The sequence below is a fragment of the Pelophylax lessonae genome (assembly GCF_965119305.1).
Source record: "Pelophylax lessonae genome assembly, chromosome: 3".
Lineage (NCBI taxonomy): Eukaryota > Metazoa > Chordata > Amphibia > Anura > Ranidae > Pelophylax > Pelophylax lessonae.
This window is the reverse complement of record NC_138770.1, coordinates 527731967-527746059: the sequence shown is the minus strand read 5'-3', so window position 1 is coordinate 527746059 and position 14093 is coordinate 527731967. Positions and strand designations below refer to the sequence as shown.

Genomic DNA, 14093 nt, shown 5'->3' with positions numbered 1-14093 from the left:
ATCTATCTATCTATCTATCTATCTATCTATCTATCTATCTCTCTATCTATCTATCTATCGATCTATCTGCCTATTAATTTTTCTATTGATCATTTCTTCGAAAATGCAGTGATTAAAGAATAACTAAAGGCATTTTTTTTTGGGGGGGGGGGGGTGATAGAGGGGAGAGGGATTAGAACACCTTTCTTTTTCTATCGATGTCTGTGTCTCCATTAGGGAGATTCACCATCTCCATTTGTCCTGTTTACCATTATAATTTAAAGTAAAAGTAAAAGAAAATCCCAAATTTGGGTTGTCCCAAGACCAATAATAGAGGGGAAATCTTCCAGTGGGGACACTAGTTCTGGTGACCCGGTGGTCCCTAAGAGATTCCCAAAATGTACAGGGATTTCCTCTCACTTCTTGTTTTAGTTATGGAACAGGAAGTGAAGCTAAATCTCCCCATCGGGACAGAGGGCAAAAAAAAAACCTCACAGGGGTTATATTCCTTCCTTAGGCCCTTTCACATTAGCGGACCGTTCAGATCCGCCTGTCAGTTTTTCAGGCGGATCTGAACGGATGCCCCATGCATCTCTAAGGGGCATTGGATGTCAGCGGAGACATGTCCGCTGACATCCGATCCGGTCCGTCAAATCTGGACGGATGGAAACCCCATTTCCATCTGTCCAGTGGATCGGATTGAATCGGATGAGAATGGACAGGCGGTCCGTTCTCATCCGATTCCCCCATAGAGAACAGAGGGGACCTGACAGCACGGAGACAGAGCTGCCATCCGCCTGCTCAGTGGGGGATCGACGGATCGATCCCCTGCTGAGAAAAACGGACTCCCATGTGTGAAAGGGGCCTTACTCTATCCAAAATGAAAAACAAAAAGTTTTGCCTATAGTTCTAAATTAAGTTAGGATAAACAGCATACATTTCTTCTTTATTATGGTGAAATATTTGCACCTTGTTTAATTCATTGGCCTACCTCTCAACTTTCCCAAGTTTAATAGGACTATCTCTCTTTTGAAACCAAATCCCCTTTTTTTTTATAGTTTTGCACAAAGCAGCCCCGATCCTCTTCTCCTGGGGTGCCCCGCTAGCGATCCAGGCCCCTCCTCTTCATCGGGTGCCCTCATGGGAAGCCGCTTTCCATAGGGGGACCCGTGCAGGCTCGCTCCCGAGTCTTGCTGCTGCTTCCATAGACATGGCCCTGCCCCCCCCCCCCCCGATCCTGTGTCACTGGATTTGATTGACAGTGGAGGGAGCCAATGGCTCGTGCTGTTATTAATTTGTCCAAAAGGAGAGAGACAATGGCTGGAGCTGCTGCGCTCGTGAACATCACTGCATCAGATCGGGCTCAGGAAAGAAAAGGGGGGGGGTTCTGGGGGGAGATGTAACACAGAAGGTTTTTCACCTAATGCAAAGAATGCATTAATGTGAAAAACCTTGAGGCTTTACAAGCACTTTAACATACAAAAACATGCACAGAAGTATACATAAGAATATTGCAACTACAGAGAGTTCTGAGGTGGATATCGTGTTTGCTGAATTCTATCTCTTTGTATTACCATGGTAAAGGAAAGATTGGAAAACAGTATAAGCAGCGGGCTTAAGTCAGTAAGCTGTACCGCAAGTTATTTGCCATGACAATTTTTAATTTCAGCCATGTGATTATTTTCCGCTTGCATTGGCTCCCATTGCTAAGAAAACCCCTAATATGGCTTAGCGAACTAAACCTTCTTCTCAAGTAGCCTATGTGTAAAACTAAGCCTTTTAACTGTCGTTTTTCTGTCTTTAATATTCAGTCAAAGAAAAGTTAAAACCACTAATGCATATATGATGTTGAAACTATTAGCCAAAATCTAAACTACAGTTTCAATGATCTTAACGGGGAAGAAAAGTTATGCTAAAAAAACAAAAAACAAAAAAAAAAAAAAAAACAGTACATTCTGACAATTGATCATTTTTACTCATTCTCATTTTTATGTTAGTGAAAAAACCACTAACAGTCATATTGTAAGAGCAAAGATTACCCTTTGAAAAAACAGAATTATGCTTGTTGTTTGCATTCTATTTAGTAGTGGAAGCCTCTTGTGATTGTCACTTGACCTCTGATGATAATAGTGATTTTTATATTAATGTTAAAAAAAATACACATCTTGATTTCCCTTTGGGTGTTATGTTGCATATTTATGCTACGTCACATTTCTTGTTGATTTATGTCTTCTGTTTATTAGCAGCTACAGTGGCATCCATCGCAACTTCAGCCACCACTGTATCTTCTACATCTACTACTACTAGAACCACCACTGTAGCTAGACCATCTACTGTAACATCATCGCCCATGCCATCTCATGTAACTCGACCGTCTAATGTAACTTTTTCATCAACCACTGCTATCATCACTAACCGTTTTCTTTCTACCAATAGCACATATGGTAAGAAAGCATATCTTCCATATAATTTGTGTCTTTTTGTTAACATTTTCTGGAAAACAAAAGTAACTAAAATATGCAGTTGAAATTTGCTTTCAATGATTGCTGAATTGACTAATTACATGCTTGAATGTACGAACTTATTGTGATGGAAACTTTGAATGAGTCAATATATATTTAAAGCTCAACTGAACTTTCAATTTAAATCAGCTAAATACATTTCACACGATTAAAACATAGTGCAAAGTCATATACTTTGTTTTCTTTATAAAGCAGCCACAGCCTACATAGGAAAGCCTGGCATTTGCCAACATGTTGTAGAGAGGAATCCTTGCTCTCTCTGTGGAAGCATTAGTCCACAGGTGTCAAACACAAGGCCCGGGGACAGAATCTGGCCCGTCAGGGCATTTCATGTGGCCCTCGCATCTCTCCTGAGCTGAAACCCCCCTCTTCTCTGCCCACCCCCTTGTCTCATTGGTCCGCAGCAGAGAGGAGGGCAAAACTCCTCTGCAAGATCCTGCACTTCTCTGTGAAGTTGCAGAGAGACTCGTCTCTGCCCTTGCCCCTGTCTCAGGAGTCAGCAGCTGAGAGAAGGACAGAACTCCTTCTACAGATCTTGTTCCTCTCTGTGCAGCAGAAGTTCTTCTCTCCACCTACCCTGGTCTCAGCATTCAGTAGACTTTGGCAACTGACTCCAGCCCCCCTCTTGTCCTCCTCCAGACCCTACACTTTATGCTTCCCAGCTCCACACCCAGCTTCTTCCTGGAAGCAGCACAATGTAACGGGGTGCGCTGTGATATAAGGTTGGGTGGGGGACTCTTAACTTCTGATAGTGGCAGGGCTTTTGACATCTGATGTAAGGGGGGGTGGGTGCTCTGGACATTTAGTCTTACAGATACAACAGGCTCTTTGAGGGGAACCATAATGCTGATGCAGCCCACAATGCAATTGAGTTTGACACCCCATGCACTAGTCTCTCTACAGAGGTCTGACACAGATATAGTGACTGCCGGCTCCTGGGGGAGATCAGATATAGTGACTGCCGGCTCCTGGGGAGAGCAGATATAGTGACTGAGGGCCCCTGGGGAGAGCAGATATAGTGACTGCAGGCTCCTGGGGAGATCAGATATAGTGACTGCCGCCTCCTGGGGATACCAGATATAGTGACTGCAGGCTCCAGGGGTGGGGGACTCTTAACTTCTGATAGTGGGAGGGCTTTTGACATCTGATGTAAGGGGGGGGGTGCTCTGGACATTTAGTCTTACAGATACAACAGGCTCTTTGAGCGGAACCATAATGCTGATGCAGCCCACAATGCAATTGAGTTTGACACCCCTGCACTAGTCTCTCTACAGAGGTCTGACACACCTCTTGCTGAGTAAGATTAATAGCTTTGCAAACATATAATGTAAATATAATGCGTCCTAATGATTAGAGAGCTCTAACTTTGATTTAGCAGGGAGTTTTTGCACCTCGGCAGCGAGACCAAGGCTTGCTTCTCTCCAGGAAACAAGTTTTTCTACACAGGCTAATGCTTTCTTAGGAAAATAAACTGTATGATTTTGCAAACCTTTTTTTTTGATACACTTGGAATGAATTAAGTTGATTTTAATTGAAATTCAGCTGAACTTTAAGGCAAATGTTGATTTAATATCAAAGTATTATTTCTATTTAACAGACATCACAATTGCATCATTATAAGCATCTGTATATTTTAGGTGTTTTCCTGTCTTTTGCATGTTATGCTTAATGGTCTCATCTCTCATGCTCCTTTCAGTTGCATTTCCCTTTTTATCTATGCTATTACTTCATCAGCTTTAAAGACTGTTTTAAACTATTTAGTAGAGAAAGCCTCTTGTGATTGTCACTTGACCACTGATGATAATAGTGATTTTTATATTAATATATTTAAAAAAAATACACATCTTGATTTCCCTTTGGGTGTTATGTTGCATATTTATGCTACATCACAGTTCTTGGTGATTTATATCTTCTGTTTATTAGCAGCTACAGTGGCATCCATCGCAAGATCAGCCACCACTGTATCTTCTACATCTACTACTACTAGAACCACCACTGTAGCTAGACCATCTACTGTAACATCATCGCCCATGCCATCTCATGTAACTCGACCGTCTATTGTAACTTTTTCATCAACCACTGCTATCATCACTAACCGTTTTCTTTCTACCAATAGCACATATGGTAAGAAAGCATATCTTCCATATAATTTGTGTCTTTTTGTTAACATTTCCTGGAAAACAAAAGTAACTAAAATATGCAGTTGACATTTGCTTAAAACGATTGCTGAATTTACTAATTAAATGCTTGAATGTATGAACTTACTGTGATAGATATTTTGAAAGAGTCAATTTATATTTAAAGCCTAACTGAACTTTTAATTTAAATCAGCTAAATACATTTCACACGATTAAAACATAGTGCAAAGTCTTATACTTTGTTTTCTTTAGAAAGCAGCCACTGCCTACATAGGAAAGCCTGGCATTTGCCAACATGCTGCAAAGAATCCTTGCTCTCTGCATGGAAGCACTAGTCTCTCTGCAGAGGTCTGACACACCTTTTGCTGAGTCAGATTAATAGCTTTGCAAACATATAGTGTAAATATAATGATTGGAGAGCTCTAGCTTTGATTTAGCAGGGGGTTTTTGCACCTCTGCGGGGAGACCAAGGCTGACTTCTCTACAGGAAACAAGTTTATCTACACAGGCTAATGCTTTCTTAGGAAAACAAAGTGTAAGATTTTGTAAAACCTTTTGTTTTGATGCACCTGGAATGAATTAGGTTGATTTTAATATAAATTCAGCTGAACTTTAATTCACATATTGATATGATATCAAAGCACTATTTCCATTTAACAGAAATCACAATTGCATCATTATAAACATCTGTATATTTTAGGTGTTTTCCAGTCTCTTGCATGTTATGCTTAAGGGTCTCATGCTCCTTTCAGTAGTGTTTGCCTTTTTATCTATGCTATTACTTCATCAGCAAAGACTGTTTTAAATACAGTATGTACTCGAAATTGTATCAGTTGTGTTTAAAGCTGAACTCCGGGCTGCAGTAGCTCCCACCCTAGTTGATGTTCATTAACCTTTTGAATTCAGCAAAAGCTGAGATTTTTATGTTAGAAAATCTTTCCGATGTCTTCACAGAGCCTTGAAAAATTATCTTCACAGTGCTAGCCAGGAGAAGTGTCTGCAGGACACCTTATCTATATATATAGGTGTTCCCTGCAAGACAGCATCTCCCAAGCACCCTGGTGGTCAATGCAAAAGGCTGGCTCCCAGCTGGGTATTCAGCCATGCTTTGCAACAAGGGACAGGAGAACTCCTTTGCTATTACTCATGCTTTTGCATTATATAGACATACAGGCATCAAACAGGATGCTTGATCATTGAAGCCTATTCTAGTTCTGTTTTACTTTGCACTGCTGACAGCCAAATAGTGGAATGGGGAAGACCAGGAGATACCACCACTGTTGGCTTTATGCAAAGGATTTACTCAGTCTGCCTGCTGTACTTATCAGCTGTCTGAAAGCTGTGTGAAAAGACAGGGGGAGAGGGGGGTAGTGCAGGTGAATACTCTTCTGTAAGCAGTATGTCTGCCCTGCTTCACTGAACCCTCTACAGTGCTGACAGTGAATGCTTTACAATCCGTACTTGCTCCACTGATCAGCCATCACAGTGGTGTTAGTTTCCAGCCCTGTGTATAGCTCTGATTACATCCATAATTCATACAGCAGGAACGGACTCCAGATTAAAGAGGAATTAAAATCCAAAACTTACCTCTGCTCCAGATGTCCAACGTATGCAAAGTCCTTTAATGGCTCTGGCATCTTCTCTCCAGTCTCTTCTGTTAGCAACATCTTTGGGTGTCTTTGGCCATAGAATACAGCATGGCATACAGAAGGAGGTATTTGAGAATAGGGAATGTACAGCATGGCATGCGGAATGCCAGCATGACATATGGAATCTGAGGTGGTGTGGAATGTGCAGCATGGCATATGGATGGACTATGAGGTGGTGTGGAATGTGCCGCATGGCATATGGAATATAAGATGGTGGGGAATGTACAGTATGGCACTAGGTCTAAATATAATTTGGACTGAATATAAAATGTACAACAAAGCAAATTAGCCAGTGCGAAATAGGAAGTGTACAACATGGTATGAGAACAGAATAAGTCATTGTGGAACAGGAAATGTACAAGATGGCTTACAGAATGAGGCGTTACGGAATAGAAACAATACAGCATGGCATACGGAATGAGGTGTTGGAATAGGGAATGTACAGCATAAGGCTACGTTTACACCTAGGAATTCATGCACACTTGTTTTTCTGTATGTTTTTTGTGCATGTTATTTCATGCATGTTTTCACACTACACGTATAGGGCAGGCTATTCATTTCAGCTGGCTGCCCTAAGCAAAACAAGAGTTCCAAAGAAGCTCAGGCACCCTATTGGGCTCTGATCTTTTAACCTTGTATTATGACATCTTTTCTGACTGTGAAAATGTGCATCTGATCGCTGCATTTGGGGTGCTTTTAACAATTAATGGCACTGCAAGCTTGGCATGTGTTTTTCACATGTTCTGTGACCGCACACGAAAACACATGGTTTTGTGCGCGTTTACAGAATGCCCAGGTGTGAATGCAGCCTAATATATGGAATTAAGCCATGTAGAATAGGGAATGCACAGCAAGACATACAGAATGAGGTGATGGGGAATGTAGAGTATGTCATATGAAACAAAAGTGGTGCAGAATAGGGAATGTACAGCATGGCATACAGAGTAAGAGGATGGGAAACTTACAATATAGGTTATCGCTTGAGATGGTGGGGAATGTACAGTATAACATTTGTATTGAGATGTATTGAGATGGTCCAGATTGTACAGCATGGCATACAGAATGAGGTGATAGGAAATGTTACAGTATGGCCTATGGAGTGAGGTGGTAAAGAATAGGGGGTGTACAGCAGAAAAGATACATAATATTAATGTACTAGTAGAATTATTTTATTACCTCAATAGAAATGGCTTGCTGTTGCTGCTAGGTCCTCTGCTCTGTTCACCTCTCTGATGCTGCCTGCAGACCAAATGCAAATGAATGATTCCAGACCCATTCAGACCTCCATCAGCAAGACCCACACATGTTGTGACAGGCCACCCAATTGCAGCTGCCACTTGTAAACACAGAGCCAACAGAAGAAATCATCTATGTTCTCTGTTGGGCTTTGCATTAGATGATGTCATCTGTCAGATGCACACAGGAAGTGGTTAGTAGAAGACTTCCTCTGATGGCTCTGTGTTTACAATGACTGCAGCAATGGGGTGAGCTGTCACAGTGTGCTGGCAAATGTCTAGATGCCCAGTTTAACTGCAGAGGCACCAACTGCTCCTTATCCAAGGGCCCCCTTACTGGGTTCCCTCATGGCGCAGGCCCCATGGCAGCCGCGTGGGCAGCTATGGTGATAGTTTCACCCCTGAGGCAAGATATACATGCAGCTACACTGACACAAATAGATTTAAATGCCTAGAGTTCAGCTTTAACCTGGACAACATAATTAGAATGCCAAAACACATTGAGGTTGAAGTAATAAAAAGCAAACACATTGTTCACTTTTTCAAGGGACGTTGCGCTTTGCAAATGGATTTTCTTCAGAGCTTATTAAATAAGGTGAAGCGCTGTTGACTTCCAATTCCAATCATGTGCAAGCAAATATGCTCTTTATTTTTTTTTTCATGCATGTGATTGGGTATTCTTTGCAAAGTGAAAATGCACCACATTAGCCCTAGGGAAACTTTGCTTGCAATGTGCAACTTCCTTTGCAAAGTGAACAGCTATTTGCCTTTAGTAAACCAACCCCATTGCTTGGAAAAAGTATAAGCTTTTACTTTTCTATTTTGCATGACTAATGCCGATGAGATCCATGAGATGGGTAACTTTGGAACATCTGGAAACTATTTATTGTTTGTTAATATTTATTTAGTAATATAAATTTAATACTGATTGTTGAAGTAGTTGCTCTCCTTCTGCCAGAGAATTTTTTTCTGTGTATAACAAATTTCTTTACATTTGGACTTTTTTTTTTTTTATAGAAGCATTTAATTTAGGCAAACTAAGACTGGCCATACATTATACAATTTTCTTCTACAATTCTCATTTAGATTTACCAAAAACATATAATATAAGGTTAACCTAAACATTTTCAATTTGTATGCAATCAGGCAGGCCCTTGCACTACATAGTTGAAGGTAAATCTAAAGGAAATTAAATAAGAAAATTGTAAAATGTATGGCCATCTTAAGTCTCGTAGGTCCTGATAACTTTTGAAGTACAGCACCAAATCTGATCTAGTGTGAAATATTTTGGGATATGATATAAAGTATGTACTACTTATAAAATTCTAATAAAGTGGAACAGCAGTGTAGCAATTAACATGATAACAAGATGATATACCAAATTTAGGCACCGTTTTGAATATAGCAGGAAAGGGTTAGAAGCTCTGTTAGTGTTTTATTATTATCCCTGTCTTTTCTCTTAAGCTTCATTCAGAAGGTTGCAAGAGGACCATTTTTTTCTGCATACTGTATGTAATATAAACACAACTGATATAAAGTGCAAGTGCAGTTTTAAAGACATTTTGATGCAAAACAAAGGTCAAAAAATACAAATAAAACAGAAATCATATATTAGTGTTTAGAATTAGGTTTAAAATTGAATTAAACGGAATGTTAGGTACTAGAACTTCAGGGTGATCTTGTCTTTTTTGTTGCAGTCAATATATCCTACTTGCACTTAAAGCCTAACTCCACCTTTAACGTCCCTTTAAATAGTTTGTTTGTGCCAAGCTGGCCCAAACTCACTATTTACGACATTAACAGGTGCGTTTACTGGACACTCTGTCTCAGTCTCAGCTGCATACAGTGTATGGCACTTTGTTCAGGCAGTGGGACAAGAACTTCCCACTCCCGTAACAATATAGACAGGGGCTGAGCACTGCTGAGCCATTCACAGAAAGTTTTGTATTCTATGAATGAATACAAAGCTTCCTCTGATTGCATGTGGCCGGGAGGTGAGCTGATGATGTCACGCTCTCCACTTTAACCAATCAGAGGAATAATAGGAAACGTGGAGTTAAGTTTGAAAAGTTTTAGTCATAAATAAACTCAGTCCCAGCATCCCACTCAGAATGTGGAAGGGAGTCATCCATCATCTTGCCAACTAATATATATATATATATATACAGGGCTTTTTTTCCTCAGAAAATAGGTGCAGGAACTCAACCCCTCTAAACCGCACCAAATAGTGGGTGTGGTCCAATTTCACTAATAGGGGGAGGGTTTAAATACCAGCAGTGCATTATGTGCAGAGTTAGGGGGTGTGCTACGTGCAGATTTCAGGGGTGCGCTACAAACAGAATATAGAATTTAGCCTTCTTCCACAGCTGCTTACCTCTGCATCCCCCATTCACATCTCACTTTCACCCCTTTTCAGCTCTAACCTCTGCATGTACCCCCCCCCCCAAAAGCTCCACCCTCTTCCACAAGTCTTACTTTTGTTGCTGTATTAAGCTGAAGCACCCATCTGGTTCTAGTACCTCCCCGCACACTGTAGGTGGCTCTGCTTCTCTCATTTACAGAGAGATCATCCAGCAGGGGTGTCAGCATTCGCAGTGTACCCTGGGCACCTGCTTTTCCCTTGTCCCCATTCTGCACTCAGTGGGAGCCACTGGGAGACAAGCTGTCACTGGTAAACATAGAAGCTGGATGTCTGTGTTTACAAGTGATAGTGGTGAGCAGAGAGCTGAGGGCCTGAGCCAGAGGTGGTGGAACTGAGTTCCACCAAGATCCAGATGAATAAAAGCCCTATATATATATATATATATATATATATATATATATATATATATATATGTTGTGACATGGAGTAGTTAGCTCTCGTGGCAGATGCATTTATACAGTGAGTCCACTGCAGAGTGCAGACAGGAACTATTTTTAAGGTCCTGGTAGTCCACTTTTATTTAAAAGAAAGCAAAAGTTCACAAACGGATGACTTCCCATGCAGGGGATCTTCTTCAGCTTCAGCAAAACACAAACAATGGAAAATGCTGAGCCACCTGGCTCATATGCTTACTCAGCATCAACTGCAGTACCACGCTGTACCTCTTACCAGTCTCTAAAGCCCCGTACACACGTACCGATTGTCGGCCGAAACTGTTCGGCCGTCAAACGATCGGCCGATTTTCGGCTTGTTAGTATGATGCTTCCGACAGCCGACAGCGCAATTTCAGCCGAACAGAATCTGTCGTGCAAGCATTAAAATTTTTATATGCCGACACCAGAACGGCCGATTGTTCGCCAGTCAGTACAGAATTCGGCCGACAGACAGCAGATTTGCAAGACTGGGCATGCTCAGAAAAGAAAAAAGACCAGGAAAGTTAACCATCACATGACATCACTTCTGCAGTCGGCTGTTGTTGGCGGACAAAATTCGTGTGCAGTCTTTTGCACTTTTCAACAGACAAGACAGCCCTCGAAAAAAAAGACAGCCGATCGTTCGGCCGACGATCGGTATGTGTACGGGCCTTTTGACTGTGTTGTTCAACCCTCTTGGATACCTGGCTCTCTAGCCTTTAGTCACAGCACCCTGCTGCAAAGCACACCTCTGGCCTATGGATTGGAGTTGACCTCACTTCCACGCATGTGTATAGGAGTCACGTCATCATGCTGTAAATTTATGCTGAGCTGCTTTAACTTGAAAAAAGATGACAAAAGTGTACACTAAAAGTGGTTCCACATATCTGCATAATTAAAATGTTGAACACATTGTTTTTTTTGATCACCATCACCATCACTTGCTGTGCTATCCATGCTTTCAACTGTTTGTATTTTATATTTTACCAGCCACTGTAACACCTGCTTTACCATCTGCTTTGATCACTACTAACATTGCCACAAATAGACCTGTTCCTGGTAAGAATCCATGTTGTATGTTGTTGGTTATCAAGTAAATGAAGTAGCCTAGATGATTGCAACCATTGTCTGATGTTAGCATACAATTTCTGACCCTGCTATGTAATATTTCAGCTGTTGAAATTATATAATACATTGTATGTTGTTATTATTATGAATTATTATAAATAATTTATAGTATATTATAACATATTGTTGTGTATCTATGAGTTTGCTGGTACTTAAGTTTAAGAAACTGTGTTAAAGTTCAGATTATAGAATGAAAGAGATCACCTGTTGTTTCTATGAGTAAGCATTTCCTACAACTCCCTGAAACGTACAGCTGACTTTGAAGACTTCGAAGAATGATGATATACTATATCTTATACCAGGATTTTGTTAGTATTAATATCTCCCCTGCAAATCCAAATAAAGCAAGCAGTGTTGATGATTTAATTGAATTTATAATTTTAAAGCCATTATTAATTAAGATATATTGCATTATTAGTTTTAATATTTTCAGTCATTGCAAAATACTTCATATAAGAATGGCAATAACATGGGTTTTATAGAAAGCCATGAGCGACATTAATGGAACATATGATTAGGGGAGTGGTGGGGGGGATATTGATAGGATTTGGCAGGGGACAGTACTCTATACTTGTTCATTTTGGGATCCTTTGCTTTTCCCAGATGCCTCATTGGGGAACTTTGCCCAGGCCTTTCACTCACTATCTTAAAATACATTTGCTTGTGATGCTAGAACACCATCCTTGCTGCCACTCACATGCAGGAAGCCATATTTAAAATATTATGTCTGCATGTTCACATGTTCACTGTGGTACCTCACAAAGCATGCAATGTTGCCTTTTTACTTTCAGTGGGTTTTATGCCTTCAGTTGTATCAGCTTGCATTTCATGTAGCGTTATTTCTACATGATATGGCATTAGAGTAAATCAATTTTTTAAAGATATGCCATCACTTAGGTGACTTGCATTTATTTCCTAAGACCCTGGTCCCCAGCCTATGGCCCTTTAGCCCTCAGCAGACACTAAGCTGAGATTCCCTATTGCCCTGTTATAGCAGTAATTTCCTGCAGTCTTGCGTAATATGTCTCCAATCAATGACTGTCACATGAAGCATGTACTCAGTCTCCAAAAACTCCTATAGCATGTTCACAGTCTCTAAAGACTTCTTCAGCATGTCCGCAGTCTCTCTTGTATCATGTCTGAAGTATTTCGCCATCTCTTGTATTATGTTCACAGTCTCTGACCATTTCTTATAATGCCATAGTCTTTGACTATATCCCATGTTATGTGCAGGACTTCAATGATATCAAGGCCCATGCTTGAGGCCCCCCCATCAAGAAAGTTGACCACCACTTCCCTAGAGCATGCACCGCTTATGAAATGACATTTGTTAGAAAATAAACCATATGTGCACTATATTACCAAAAAGTATTTGGATGCCTGCCTTTACACGCACATGAACTTTAATGGCATCCCAGTCTTAGTCAGTAGCGTTCAATATTGTGGACAGCCTTCCCAGAAGAGTTGAAGCTGTTATAGCTGCAAAGGGTGGGCCAACTCAATATTGAACCCTACGGACTAAGACTGGGATACCATTAAAGTTCATGTACGTGTAAAGGCAGGTGTCCCAATACTTTTGGGAATATAGTGTACATTGGGAAATGAGATTGTAATTCACCACTAATAGCACTTTTAGGAACAAATTATTTTCCACCAGGGAATGAGACATTATTTGGAGTATGGATAAAGAATAAAAATGCACAGCTAAAAGATATTATGAATGGAGGGGAATTATGCACAATGCCACAACTAAGACACAAAAGGGATGTATTATTGATAGATGAATTAAGATATTTGTAAAGACTTTGCCTCAACCGATAAGAACAGTAGAAAATCTACTACCATTTGAAAAGATCCTTAGCTTAAAGGTTGTAGGTCAAGGTAAAGGTGTATTCCAGGTTTACAAGATTCTTACTAAAATGGCAGAGCCAGTTAGCCCACCTTATTTAGAAAAATTGGAGATGGAACTCAACGCAAACTGGAGCGAACAAGAAGACGAAAAAATACTGAAATTAGTTGTTGACACTGCTATAGACATAAATAAGAAGGACATGGATTATAAGTGTCTATTAAGATGGTATATAATACCTGCCAAAGCACAGAAATACCAACCTGGAAAATCCCTGCTATGCTGGAGAGGATGTGGGTTAAGAGGAACAATGACACATATATGGTGGGAATGTCCAAAAATTCTGAAATTTTGGCAGGAAATTATAGTATAGATTAGGGAAATAACAGGAGTAAATATGCCCAAAAACCCTGAAACATATCTCTTTCATAGTACCAAACTCACAAATAAGCAATATAAAAATTCAGTGATACCCCATCTAATAAACGCAGTGAAATATTTAATTCCGAAAATGTGGTAGGTAGTAGAAACCCCAACTGTAAGAGATTGGGTTAGAAAAATAGAACATACCCACAACATGGAAGAATTGTTTTATATGAGAGAAAACAAAATCAAAATATTTGCTAATATTTGGAAAGGGTGGAAAGAGTTTAAAGGTACAAAGAGATACCTGGAACTAATAGGGGTCTGAATTGAGGATAGAAGGAGGAAAAGAAGCGATAAGGAGGTTTTGCAAGGTTAATAAAGAAGGGGAATTG

General features: G+C 40.3%; 1 protein-coding gene across 5 annotated transcripts in view; it reads left to right on the top strand.

Annotated features, from left to right (window-relative positions):
- Positions 1-14093, top strand: part of ADGRG6 (adhesion G protein-coupled receptor G6) — a 284077-nt gene that overhangs the window by 171034 nt on the left and 98950 nt on the right. For 2 of the 5 annotated variants that reach the window (XM_082249114.1, XM_082249115.1), the window contains exons 6-7: positions 2223-2423; positions 11349-11417. The exons of 2 other annotated variants lie outside the window; for them this stretch is intronic. In XM_082249114.1, the coding sequence (XP_082105240.1) occupies positions 2223-2423; positions 11349-11417 (270 nt within the window). The remainder of the gene's footprint in view (positions 1-2222; positions 2424-11348; positions 11418-14093) is intronic. One more of the 5 variants, XM_082249116.1, reaches the window with a different exon arrangement.